This window comes from Durotheca rogersii (genome assembly GCF_024521655.1).
Source record: "Durotheca rogersii strain YMJ 92031201 chromosome Unknown GGS23scaffold_10, whole genome shotgun sequence".
NCBI lineage: Eukaryota > Fungi > Ascomycota > Sordariomycetes > Xylariales > Xylariaceae > Durotheca > Durotheca rogersii.
Window position 1 is genome coordinate 610653 of NW_026251241.1, and position 12475 is coordinate 623127.

Sequence of the window (12475 nt, forward strand, 5' to 3'; positions counted from 1 at the left end):
ATGGTGTAAGATACGCACCCTCTCTTACCGTGTCAACCCGCACACCTTCTCCGGCCTGGCGCATATCCCGCCTTGCTTCATGCTGCGTACCCCTCAGGCGGCTCGGACGCGATGCCGCAGCGTCAATGCGGTAAACCGTGCGTATCCCGATCCTCGAGCGTGACTAATCGACTATCGCCATCAAGTCTAACGACAAGCTGAGGAAACACTTTGCGAGCGACTCGTGTTCTCCGAATCTGACCCTGCAGGCTTGCCCAACCCAGCTTACTGAGTTATATGATCTGTCGTGATTCTCGTATGTATAGCGTACTCTTCCTCGGATAGGAAGAAGATAGAAGGGAGAGAACGCATATTGTAAGTAGACGGGAATAAATATTCCGCACAGATTTGCAATACTTATCGGGGTGTACACGGGGAAACACCAATTACTAGAGCACATCTCTTTGTTCGTGCATATAAGGTAGATAGGTTTGATGGTAGGAGGCGCGAGGGAAGGGCGAAGACGAACCTTTGATATCCATTGATCGACCATGCACCGTTTCCTCAACTAAACATGTTAGTAGTCTACTCGTAGATATCACCTCCTGGAGCCCTGTCTGCCCTTCATGCCGCTTCCCGCGAAAGCAGCTGTTGGCCATGCACGGCTTCTGTCAGACTGCATTATCTGGGTTCTGCGACGGCTCGCGACGGGATCGGCACATGGCATGCGAGCGGGGTGAGGGCGGCTCAGGTCATCTCACTACTGCGTCGGGGTCGGCTACTAAGGGAGCAATATACCTGTAGATCGATTACCTAGTAATCCCCCCCCAAACCCGAACACCATTCTACTCAGTGCCGCGTCTTGGTGAGGTCTGGAATTCAGAGCATTAGCGACCCCCTCGTAGAAGCCCCAAAACGGGCACCGAAGGTAATGACACTACATGGCGGGTCCCACACCCACCGGTTCCGTAGTACGCGCAGTTTCATTCACACAGATCAGAACCCTTCGAAGTATAATGAGCAATATCCATCCGACTAGCGAGATGGTGCTGATTTGTATTGTGATGAATGTGCCAACATGGCGAAGTTAAAAATGGGCCTCGGCGCTCCTTTGAAAAAACAAACGCGCACGAGCTGATAGCTGAATTCAAAATCGGGTCATGCTTCGAGATCGCACGCTTTCCAAATCTTCCGGTACGCTCGAAAGAACGTGGGTTAGGTCGGATGAGCTCCCCTTAATGTGGACGTGTATTTCGTCTCTATATTGCGTAACCGAGACTACGGTTGCAGTTAGGCGGTGGTGCTCACGACACTAGCCGAGTTCTGGCTCTCGCGTTCGAGAAGGGTTTCCATGAAACCGTTGGCCGATGCGGATTCCCTGATTTCCTTGGCAACCCGATGGTCGATTCCAAGCTGATCATCCGTCCAGAGAGGCTCCTCAGCACCTGTTCCAGCGGCTTCACCTACACCGATAAAGCCGCCCTCAGCTGCCCATTCGGAGGTGCGCTTGATGCCGAGCTGAGACCAAATCTCGTCGATGGCTGCGACGAGCTGATCGCGATACTGCTTCGTATGGCCCGGGGTCGGCGTGATTCTTAGGCGCTCCTGGCCGACGGGCACGGTCGGGTAGTTGATGGACTGTACGTAAATTTGGTACTCGCTCAGGAGCATGTCGGACGCTTGCTTCGCAAGCTCAGCGTTCCCGACCAAAATCGGGATAATGTGCGACGGATTCGGGATGACCGGGATGTCCCTAGCGCCCAACGCCTCCTTGACGGCCCGGGTGTGGAGTTGCTGGAGCCGTCTGTCCCCGTTGTAGCTCATCTGATACTCGATGGCCGTCCTAGCGCCGGCCATGGTAGCTGGCGGAAGGGAGGTCGTGAAAATGAAACCAGGGGCCAGAGAGCGGATCATATCGACTAGTTTCGCAGTTCCTGCGATATACCCACCCACACACCCGTAGGCTTTGCCGAGGGTACCAGTTATGATATCTATACGGTCCATAATTGTCCCTTCGGGCCTGCCCTGTCGGTGGGCTTCAAAATCCAGGTGCTCGGCGACGCCGGCACCTCTCGGCCCGTACATACCAACGGCATGGACTTCGTCGAGAAAGGTTATGGCTCCGTATTTATCGGCGAGATCGCAGATGCCCTCGATGGGCCCGATAGAACCGCACATGCTGTAGACCGACTCGAATGCGATGATCTTAGGCACGTCGAGCGGGAGAGAAGCCAATTTGGCCTCGAGGTCAGCCAGGTCGTTGTGCTTGAAGACTAGCTTCTTTGTGCCAGAGTGGCGAATGCCCTGAATCATCGACGCGTGATTCAAGCTGTCAGACAAGATGACACAGTCCGGGAGCTTGCTGCCGAGGGTGGCCAGCGTCGCATCGTTGGCGACATAGCAGGAGCTGAAAACTAGGGCCGCCTCCTTGGCGTGCAGCTTTGCGATCGTGTCCTCAAGCTCGACGGCGTGCTTGTTGTGGCCCGATATGTTTCGCGTGCCTCCCGCACCGGCTCCGTACTCGTCGAGCGTCTCGTGCATCTGCTTTAGAACATGGCGGTTTCGGCCCATGCCGAGATAGTCGTTAGAGCACCACACGGTAACTCGCTCCTCTACGTTGGCACCGTGGGCCTGGGGGAATTCCTTGGCCAATCGGTTGATGTTGTTGAAGTAGCGATACGACTTGTCCTTGTGTTTTTTATCGAGCTCCCTCTGGTAAAATGCATCGTAATTGAATTTGGCATTGGCGTGCGGAGCGGGCTTCCCAACAGCAGCAGATGCATTGGCCTTGCGATTGGCGGCTACAGCGGGGGGGATCGGAACTGAAGAGAATTGTCAGTATTTTTGAAGCCGTCGTTTCCCTGTCCCCCACGACTCTACGCCCTCACAGCACCGCACACATACCGGACTCGCGGGAATTGAACACGGAGGCGTCGACAGTCCGCGCCTCGTGGCAGCGGCTCGTGTGAATCCTGGCTTTCCCCGGCTTCGCTGGACCCGAGAAGCCGCGAATGCCAGCAACGGCGGCCGGGCAGGTGACCGAGGTCCTGCCGACCCTCGCAGACTGGATGGCGAGCGCCTTACCCATGACGGGGCAGCGCTGGCCGAGCAGCTGTAGCTTGGAGATGGTGCCGCCGCAGGGCGAGACATGCGGACGAGTCGAGGTGGACAGGGCACGCAGGGTCGCAGGCGAGGCCTTCTTCAAGAATGGGCACATGGCCTTGGACTGGCGGAGCACAGCGTCCATAGTGACGGCGATGACGAGTGATACCGGGCTGACCTACCAACTGGGCCCGATAAGAGGGGGGTATGACAACTTGGTGAAAAGAGAGGATAAATGAAGTCGAGGGTGGTAAAAGAGGATTGGTTGGCAGGAGAGTCGGGGTTGTGTCGAGTTTTTGGGTACTGTGACAGAAGTTCGAACCCCCGGTCCGTCATTTATCGGTCAGTCCAGTCTGCGGTATAGGCAGGGCAAGTCAGCTACCGACAGGGTTTGCGGGGGGGGAGACTAGATGACAGATGGGCGAAATGTGATTGGGGACGACAAGACTGCGAAATGCAGGGCCTCGAGACAAAAGAAGCCGCTAGTCTGACCCGTTCCCACTTGTGTATGTACATAGCCCGAACGGAAGAACGAATACTCCCGTGAAGTAACCCTATAAGATAAAATAGGTAAAAGAACAGTAATGGTGGCTAGGGCGGGAACGAGAAAGAAGACAGAGCGGCCATGTGCCGGACTGTCGACTTGATATCGAGACTGGCCGTTACTAGGGAGAACTTACTACGGCTAAGATGCTATTACAGGCACTAAGCCCGGCCACTAAGCTCTACGGGGTATGTTCAGAGAGGGGGCGAGCTTCGAACGCGTTCTGTTGTCCGGTTAGGCAACCTGATTCCTGGCCGCGAGAGGAGCAGTGGTGGGATTAATAGATATGTGCCATTCCTGCTAGGCCGTTGGCTAGGTCGCCGCCGGCTCCTGCGGCTCCTGCGGCTTCTGCAACGGCATTCATTGGGAACAGCATCGGCCGACAATCCCTTGCCAGCGGCCACGCGGCCATGCATGTAACACGTAGACAGTATGCACGTAAAAGGGAAGACCAGCTGCCGCCGGGTCCATTCCTTATCCCGTCCGCGGAGATTCGGCGTCCCATCGACGTGCTCTTCTTCGCGCTCTCATCTCACCCTCGCTCGCGCGTCGATTGGCCCGACGCCGCCATCTCCTACCCAAATAGGCATCGGCCTTCGGCTCCACGTGTGCGAATCGACTATGCTCGCCATACGCGCTCCCGCCCCAAGCAGATCCTGTCTTAGCCTCGGACGTGTGCGGCATTGGCGGCATCGTGCGTCAGGGCTTGACTTCGCCTGCGAGACGTGCGTAATGTGTGTGTGCGCCACCTGCGGACGTGTAGAGGCCAGTGCGGGAGGGCCGTGGCATCGGCGTCAAGAATCAAGCAGAACCGCGAAGGGAGCTACTAGCCGTGTGATGTCTGGGGTGGCTGCACGTATGGTGGCTTTGAGGAAGTGATTACCGCTATATATAGGTATGTGGATGCGCGCGGTGTTGGGAAGCCGGAATTCTACGTGGTAGGTAGAGTAGAATGGGAAAAGAAAACAATGCTATACCCGCAGCTGGTCGTCGTGTGCCTACTGGTAGATGAGACCATTTGTCCACCGAACCTCGTCCGTGTAGGGGCTAGCATAGGATAGAAAGATGATGGGTATGCCATACCTACTACGTAGTATGCACCATAAAGCTCCAAAACAACCTCGTTTCCACCTCCAACATGCGTCACGAGGTACCTGCATGGCATTATCATATGCCTGTAGGTAGGCATATTATTTAGGTGTATGTAAGAGGTATAGTCTGTGGGTGCTGGCTTTCTTTGACTTGGGTATTGGAGGCCTTTAGGTACGTTGGCAGCGTAGAGTCTTAGTGTCTACCTAGATGGTGTCTAGATGAGTTTCGATTGTCTCTGCACCCCTGAAGTTGCATAGGAAATAAGACAACATACCGTAGGAAATGAGAACAGAGAACTCGTATTGGCTTCTTCTTACCCAGGTGGTTCGTAATACCTACCCACCTAAGGTTTGGGCGAAGGGGGTGTCGAACTCGGCGGCTGTCAGCCGGTAGTCGCATGCGCCAGCTGTGAACAGGTCCGTATAATATAGGCACCTAACCTACGAGGCACGGTCACATGGAGCGGTGTTCTACGAGGAGGTACCTACTCTTCCCGCACGTTTAACGCCGACAGATGACTGCGAGACAACGTCGGACTCTCTCTCGCGCACACCCGTAGGTACATGGCCGCCAAGTACTCAGGTACCTGACGGGTCCGTACCGGAAGGTTGGAGACGGGCGATGCGTGTGCCTCGGTACAGGTGCAGGCGGGTGCCCGTGCTGCCGTCGCCTGTACGTGCGCTGCGTTAGGTGCCTACATATAGCCTATATAGCGGATGGACGTACCTAGGCGAGTTGCGTTACTGCCCCTCCTCAACCCGTCCGCCCTCGTATCTCAGGTAGCCCAGCATTTCCTCCCGTCGGGCGCTAGAGGCGTACGTTGCCTCCCCCCCCCTCCCTCTCAACAAATCAACGATTTCCCAGCTGTCGGTGAGAGGTAGGGCGAGATTTAAAAAAAAAAAAAAAGGCAACGAGCCACACCCACCGACGGGGTCGCTCTGCCAGCTTAACAGCTTGTTCTGCCGAAAATCTCGCCCAGGATCCCCAAGTTCCCCAAATCCGCTCCAGCATGGGGACATCAGAGGTCCTATGACTGCGACTGTAACCGTGACGACGAATGCGTCCCGACCCGACCGCTATCACGAGCCTCTACCCCCTAAATATTCTTCCAGCGTACTGTCATCCCTCGTGTGCGCCTGACACTTCCTCCCGTCTCCCGTAGCTCAACCGCATTCTAGGTCAGCCTCGGGCCCTACCTACGCGCTCGTCCGTTCCGACGATAAACATCTCTCTTCCGCGAATCCGCCCCTCCCGGCCGATGCCCCGTGCAACATGTCCCTATCCTCGGTCGTAGCCTACTTCCTCGGGGGTTATACTGCCCTCGTCCTCGCCTTATACATGCTCGCTACCGTCGTTCCCTCCGCCGAGTTCGTGGGCCGTACGCTCGCCGCGTACATCTCCATGATAATATGCGCCATCTACGGTGTACTGGCGTCGATAGTCCTTAGAATCCTTGGCCGCGAACAGATAGCCCAATGGACGACCGGACGCGCCTTCAAGCATGTCATGGCCCTCACCACCGGCGTCGCCTTCGAGATCGACGACCCGAAGGAACACCTCGAGACCGTTCGGCCCGCCGTGTTCGTCGGGAACCACCAGACCGAGTTGGATGTTCTCATGCTCGGCACCTTGTTCCCCAAGTACTGCAGCGTGACGGCCAAGAAGTCTCTGAAAAGCATACCGCTCTTGGGGTGGTTCATGGCCTTGAGCGGCACCGTCTTCATTGACAGAAAGAATACGCGCGACGCGAGGGACGCAATGACCGGTGCCGCCAAGGAGATCCAGCAACGGAAGCAAAGTGTTTACATGTTCCCCGAGGGCACGCGCAGCTACTTGAAGGAACCCGGTCTTTTGCCCTTCAAGAAAGGCGCGTTCCACCTCGCTGTTCAGGCCGGCGTTCCTATCGTCCCGGTGGTAGTGGCCAACTATTCTTATGTCCTCTACATCAAGAACCGCGTCTTCAGATCGGGGAAGATTCCCGTCAAGGGTAATGCCCTTCCCTTCCCCTATCCCCCCCCCCTCCCTTCGCAATAGACGTTGCTAACAGCCCGCAGTCCTAGATCCAATTCCTACCGCTGGGTTAACCGCTGAGGACGTCGACGAGCTCACTCGAACTACGCGGGAACTCATGCTCAAGGAGTTGGTGGCGCTGAGCCAGAAGGCGCGGAACAGGCCCTTCGCTGTGCCGGAAACTGGTGGCGACGGCGTCGTCCATGCTAGCGGAGCCGACGTAACTCTGTCATGAAACGCCATGTGGCAACGCCTCAAGTAGCGTGTGCGAACCGGCCACGTGTACGGCGTGGACCTGACGAAAGAGTGTGCTGCCCCCCTACTTGGTGATGAAGGTATGGGGGTCTACGTACGGTGTTTTGTCTAACAAGGCACCCCTTAGACTATGAGGAGTACATTTGCTCGATACCCCTATAGATCTGGTCGTTCCGGGCCTCTATCCATATTCCGGTAGCTCGCTCGGCGGGATGACTCGAGGCTTTCTCCCATATTTATAGATATTTATATGCACCCTAGGGGCCACTTAAGCACATAATGCTCCGAGAGGGCCCCTACTGTTAAGCACGGGCCGTCGACAGCCAGCGACATCGACGATATAAAGCAGCGCGTGCGGCTTGCCCGTATGCCTCGGCACATACACTACCTACCTACACACATAGTATAGCATGTCTCGGGTCTGCGTGCGCAGCTCAATAATAAGACAATTCCAATTCAAGGGTTGGGTTTCTTGTCGGGTGGGAGAGCGGGCTGATGAAAACATGCACATTCTCACGTACCTCTTTCGGTGGCTACATGTTTAGGATGCCGTCGCCGTCCAATGAGTGAGCACCTATGTCGCGTTCTTTATCGGAGCACTCCTTACTCATAGTTACACCTCTCCTCTGCTCTCGACGGGAGCCCAGGGTGAGGGGGGGAGGGAGGGGACATGCAGCCCAAACCCGTATAAGCATCTGGGCGTAGACCTGGATCGTCCCGCTCTGCGGCCACATCCTGGAATGCGCGAGATTCCAACAGGGGCGTCAAGCCTCAGTTGCCTTGGCACGATACAGTCTAGCCTAGGCGGCGATGGCTAACAAATGGTCCAATCCCACACGGCCATTCGCGAGTCTATCGATTCGATCAAGCTGAACTCCCTCCCCCCGCTACGACCCGAAAACCGGATGCTCGAGGCTAAGCTTCGCCAAAAGAACCGTGTCTACATCATCCATGACGTTTCGATTAGCACGTTATGTAGTAGATGTCGGTATATACGGCCATGCGAGTAAGCACCAGCTGTGTAAGGAGAGGGCCGGCTTTCCCATGTTCTCTCTCCCTCGCTGATCCTCTGACGTACGTACCTCGCAGGACTCGCGCTTTTTCTTGCTTCTTGCTTCTTTTTTGTCCTCAGCGGCGGTCAAGGCATAGTTGCGGCATGTAGCAATTCTGGTACATCCCTGCCTATCGGTTGGGCGGGCAGTCGGTAATATACAGCCGTGAGTATGGCCGTGAGTATGAAAGAACCATCTTGCTTGGGTCGGAGGGGGTCAGTTATCAACGCGACCTAAAAAAAAGCCGGTGGAATTACATCTTCTTACAAATGGCCACACAGATGCTCTGAAGTGACTTGCTGGACGCCGCAAGACGACGAAGTGGCCGAGCTAACTAAGCTGCATCGTGTACAGCTACACCCACCACTCGACATGACTAGCCAATTCCCCTAGATCAAGACCATCGCACCCCGTCGTGCATAGCCTCAGCCGGAGAAGCCGCCTGCGGGGACGGATGGCGTGCCGGCAAGAAACTTGTATCGCGACGAGTGTACCTGGATTCTAGATTCATAAACCAGGACGCGGCCCACGCCCATGGCGTGCTTCGCCCTCGCCGAACTGGGACAATGGCTAGCTCTTTGAGCCATAGGGAGGCATCCGGTGACGTTGCCCTTCGTGGCGCCGGCATTAGCTCCCTCCGGATTTTCCCCTCACCGGGCTGAAGGATCTTGTTGTCCCAGAGCCCACGGCTTCATAGCTCGTGCTGTCATAGGTATATAACGCCTCCGCACTTGTCTTTGTTCCTCGCTGGTGCTTCCTCACCTATAACCACCCCCAGATCTTTCTCGGCACTTCTGACACGCTTCCCAACTCAGTTTACTATCAACCCACCTATCATCATCATCATGTCTTACAACGATAGCAACGATGTGAGCTGGTCGAACTCCCACTCCCATATTCGGCTACACGACTAACATATGATGTACACAGTCTAACTACGGCCGCAGTGACGACTACGTAAGCAGCAGCTCACAATCAATACCTTCTTATCTAACACCGGAGCAGTCGTCGTCCCGTACCCAGGGCGGGTTCGGCTCCAGCCGTGACAACGACAGCGGTTACGGCAAGGGAGACCGGTCTGACAAACCCTACGGCGGCTCGAGCGATTCATATGGGTCGTCAAACCGCCGGGGCGATTCCGGCAACGATTCGTATGGCTCGCGCTCCGGAAACGACAAGCCTTACGGCTCGAGCAACTCCGGCCGCGGCAACGAGAGCTCCTATGGATCCAGTGACAATACTAGCAGGGGCGGCTACGGGTCATCGGGGAATACCTATGGCTCAGACCGCACCCGCGCGGATAACAGGGACTCGTACGGCTCCAAGGACAACAGCAGCAGCACCTACGGGTCCGGAAACAACAAGTCCAGCAACTCCTACGGCTCGTCCAGGGATGACAACAACGATAACAAGTACGGCTCCTCCGGAGGGCATAGCTCTTCTAACCGCCGCGACAACGACAACGACAACAGCTACGGCGGGTCCTCTACCAACCGTCGCAGTGACAATGACAACAAGGCCTACGGATCCCAAACCACCAGCTCATCCGGCGGCTACGGCGCTAATTCCGGCTCCGACTCGTACGGGTCCGGCAACTCGGGACTCGGCAGCAGCGACAAAAAATACGGCGGTAACTCGACATCGTCGTCCTACGGGACCCAGAACCAGACGGGATCTGGGCGATACGGAAGTGGCCGGGATGATGATGATAACAAGAACAGCGGTTCGGGGGGCAGCCTGACGGACAGGCTGACGGGTCAGCTGCTGGAGAGTAAGTCCCTCCGTACCATTCACGCCACACTACACCCGGCTCTGGACTTGCCTCGGCCAGCGGGTCTCTTCCTACTCATGCCCACACACTCACCTGCCTCTCCCTCTCGCAACTTGACATCCGATTTCCGTTTTTATCCATTGCTAACCGCCAACTCTCACTACAGAGGCCGGGTCAGTGCTTGGCAACGACCGCCTGGAGGACAAGGGCCGCGAGAGGCATGATGGCGGCCGCGACAATTACTAGGCTGCCTAGCCCGTGATCCTCTAAATACCTCGGGGAAGAGATGAGGGACAGAGGAAGGGATAGAGGGGGAGGCTACTCTATGGAGGCGGTTATTTCGTCTATCTAGGTAAATTGTAACATGACGGTCCTTACGCGCTACGCGCTGTCTACCATGTACTCGGCGAAATTGGAAGCAGTATTTCTTGGGGGAACAAGACAATTCTGGGCTCTCGATTCGGCGTGCTAGATGTTGAAAGACAGGGAGGGTCTCGAAGCCCATGAACCACCACCTATCCTATCCAGTGTACGTCGAAATACTACAGTTATCGAGTCCTCCAACACCACCGTGCCTCTTCTCGCACCCATCCTACCCCGTAAGTAAAGCCAGGCAGTTCCAGCCCTCGCCACATACGCCACGCCTTTTATCGCTGCGAGCTCGCGTACAGTCCCTGACGGCAGTTCTTCCCTAGCGGCCCCCTCGCCGCACCCCGCCTGGGTTGGATAGGCGGGGCGCGTGAACCTCCCCACCGTGCGTCTCGCTGTCGCCGCCCGCCCACACCTAGGACTTGATGAAGGCTCCTCCCTTACGGGGCCCCCCACGCCCCGCGGGGATTGGCCGGGCGCTTGACCTTGACCATCCGTATGTCTCGCTATCGGCGTGAGCCCGCGTCTAGGAAGCTGATAGCAGCTGCGCCCTAACGCTGCCGCCCGCCACCCCGCCTGGGCAGGAGGGGATAGGCGGGGGCACATGAGCCCTCTCCAACCCCCGCCCCCGCCCCTCGCGGCTGGGGCAATCGCGGGGGAGAGGCCGGGCCAAGGCCGTGGCCCAGGTGGGACGGCAACGGCCGTCCCGCGGCCCCCCCTGTTCTTCGGAGGGGCCGCCTGGGGGGCACTACCTTGCCCTTGCCTCTCCCCGCCCCAGCGCGCAGCTGGGTAAGGTGGCCCAGCATGAAGGGGCGAGGGGGGGATGGCGTAGGGCCTCGAGGAGGAGCGTTAGGTTGGGCGCAAACGTAGTTGGTCGGATGGGGCGAAAAGCCCCCCCCCCCCCCGGTGGCGCACCGTTAAAGGCCCGCCCGCGTATCATATTGGCTGGCGGACCCTATACCGTAGGGATGCCCCGGGGGGGAGGCTAGGGTGAGGTCGCGGCCCCTCTTGGTGTTTGGAGGGGTCGAAGATGGAATACTCGTCGCATCAGGCCCAGGCCGCCGATGAGGCCGGCGCACATACCCGAGAGGATACCACCGTACAGGTTAGGCATTGCCGTGGACTTGTCGTTGCACAGCACAGGATCAGGGCGGCCTTCTCCAGGCCCCCCCCCCCCCGGGTGGATGCTGGCTAAGCTAGCCCAGCAAGGGGGGGTAGCCTGGATCGGGGAGATACATTGTCCGTTGCGCTGTGTGTAGAGACAGGCATTTAGCCTCTCGAAGGTGAACGCTATCCAGGGGGGAAGGTTGGGTTAAAGCTGTAGCCCCTCCTGGTCTTCGGAGAGGCCAACCCCCCCTTCCCCCCTGGTATGTGCTGGGTAAGGCAGCCCAGCAGGCAGGGTAGCCTGGATCGAGAAGGTATCCCATCCTCTGTATGTGTCCAGAGGTAAGTGTCCGGCGCCGGTACACACCCGCTAGTATTTTCTGTGAGTAGCCTCCGCAAAGCAGCCCTGGGGGAAAGGATAAGTTGAAGTCGAACCTCCTCCTGGTCGTCGGAGAGGTCCTCCCCCCCCTCCCCCCGGTGCGTGCTGGGTAGGGCGGCCCAGCAGGTAGGGTAGCCTGGATCGGGAAGGTATGTGATCCTCAGCGTTATGTATAGGTGTACGTTTAGCTCCGCTGAGCAGACGCCACCCAGGGGGAAAGGTTGGGTTAAAGTTATGGCCCCTCCTGGTCTTCGGAGAGGCCCCCCCCCCCCCTTTCCCCCCGGTACGTGCTGGGTGAGGTGGCCCAGCCGGGAGAGGCTCGGTTAGAGCGGCCCGTCGCCTGTGTGCGGACGAAGGCAGCTATGGGGTGCTTCTAAACCCGCTGGCATGTTGGTTGTCGGTCCCCGTCGGCCCCTTAGTTGGAAGCGGGCCATATAGTTTCCAGGAGGGGGCCGACGGGGGAACAGGCCATAGGCCTTCAGCTTTCCCTCTTCGTTTCGCTGTGGTAGCGAGATAGTCAAGAGGCTCTAGGTGGAGGGTATGTTACCCGGATATGCCTATGACATCCTAAGGATGGGTGTTTATGTTGTTCCCGAGACACGTGGGTATCTCGAAGGTGTGGATGGGTGGTTTATGGCCTCCCTCTCTCGGCCCCGTTGTTGATGCCCGCCGAGCTGATCCCTGGAGGCTGGCTTGGAGACCAGGTAACAGACAGTCTCTATGCAGCGGCTCATACTCCCCTTAGAGACTAAGGCTTTATGTCCTTTGGGGAGAGAGGGCAGCAGGGGGGGGGGATGTTATCATGAGGACCTACGCCG

General features: G+C 57.5%; 3 protein-coding genes across 3 annotated transcripts; 2 read left to right on the forward strand and 1 right to left on the reverse strand.

Moving 5' to 3' along the window:
- Positions 1 to 1060: 1060 nt before the first annotated feature.
- GGS23DRAFT_53632 (tetrapyrrole biosynthesis, 5-aminolevulinic acid synthase) lies at positions 1061 to 3522 on the reverse strand. The gene is made up of 2 exons (XM_051514773.1): positions 2884 to 3522; positions 1061 to 2801 (listed from the first exon to the last, which is right to left on the reverse strand). The coding sequence occupies exons 1-2, from the start codon at positions 3224 to 3226 to the stop codon at positions 1270 to 1272; spliced, it is 1875 nt and encodes a 624-aa protein (XP_051371824.1). The 5' UTR covers positions 3227 to 3522; the 3' UTR covers positions 1061 to 1269.
- Positions 3523 to 5477: 1955 nt separating this feature from the next.
- On the forward strand, positions 5478 to 7631 carry GGS23DRAFT_568376 (acyltransferase-domain-containing protein). Its single transcript, XM_051516389.1, has 2 exons — positions 5478 to 6704; positions 6772 to 7631. The coding sequence occupies exons 1-2, from the start codon at positions 5990 to 5992 to the stop codon at positions 6960 to 6962; spliced, it is 906 nt and encodes a 301-aa protein (XP_051371825.1). The 5' UTR covers positions 5478 to 5989; the 3' UTR covers positions 6963 to 7631.
- A 1145-nt stretch (positions 7632 to 8776) lies between these two features.
- GGS23DRAFT_568386 (uncharacterized protein) lies at positions 8777 to 10480 on the forward strand. The gene is made up of 4 exons (XM_051516390.1): positions 8777 to 8903; positions 8965 to 8991; positions 9040 to 9805; positions 9972 to 10480. Exons 1-4 carry the CDS (start codon positions 8880 to 8882, stop codon positions 10049 to 10051), a joined length of 897 nt encoding a protein of 298 aa, XP_051371826.1. The 5' UTR covers positions 8777 to 8879; the 3' UTR covers positions 10052 to 10480.
- The last annotated feature ends 1995 nt before the right edge of the window (positions 10481 to 12475 follow it).

Excerpts from the sequence above, each read along its gene's own strand:
- GGS23DRAFT_568376 (XM_051516389.1), top strand. The coding sequence starts at position 5,990 with ATGTCCCTATCCTCGGTCGTAGCCTACTTCCTCGGGGGTTATACTGCC. Across the intron at positions 6,705-6,771 it reads GGGGAAGATTCCCGTCAAGG|TCCTAGATCCAATTCCTACC; the intron begins GTAATGCCCTTC and ends AACAGCCCGCAG.
- GGS23DRAFT_53632 (XM_051514773.1), bottom strand. The coding sequence starts at position 3,226 with ATGGACGCTGTGCTCCGCCAGTCCAAGGCCATGTGCCCATTCTTGAAG. Across the intron at positions 2,802-2,883 it reads GTTCAATTCCCGCGAGTCCG|TTCCGATCCCCCCCGCTGTA; the intron begins GTATGTGTGCGG and ends AATTCTCTTCAG.
- GGS23DRAFT_568386 (XM_051516390.1), top strand. The coding sequence starts at position 8,880 with ATGTCTTACAACGATAGCAACGAT. Across the intron at positions 8,992-9,039 it reads ACGGCCGCAGTGACGACTAC|TCGTCGTCCCGTACCCAGGG; the intron begins GTAAGCAGCAGC and ends ACACCGGAGCAG. Across the intron at positions 9,806-9,971 it reads GACGGGTCAGCTGCTGGAGA|AGGCCGGGTCAGTGCTTGGC; the intron begins GTAAGTCCCTCC and ends CTCTCACTACAG.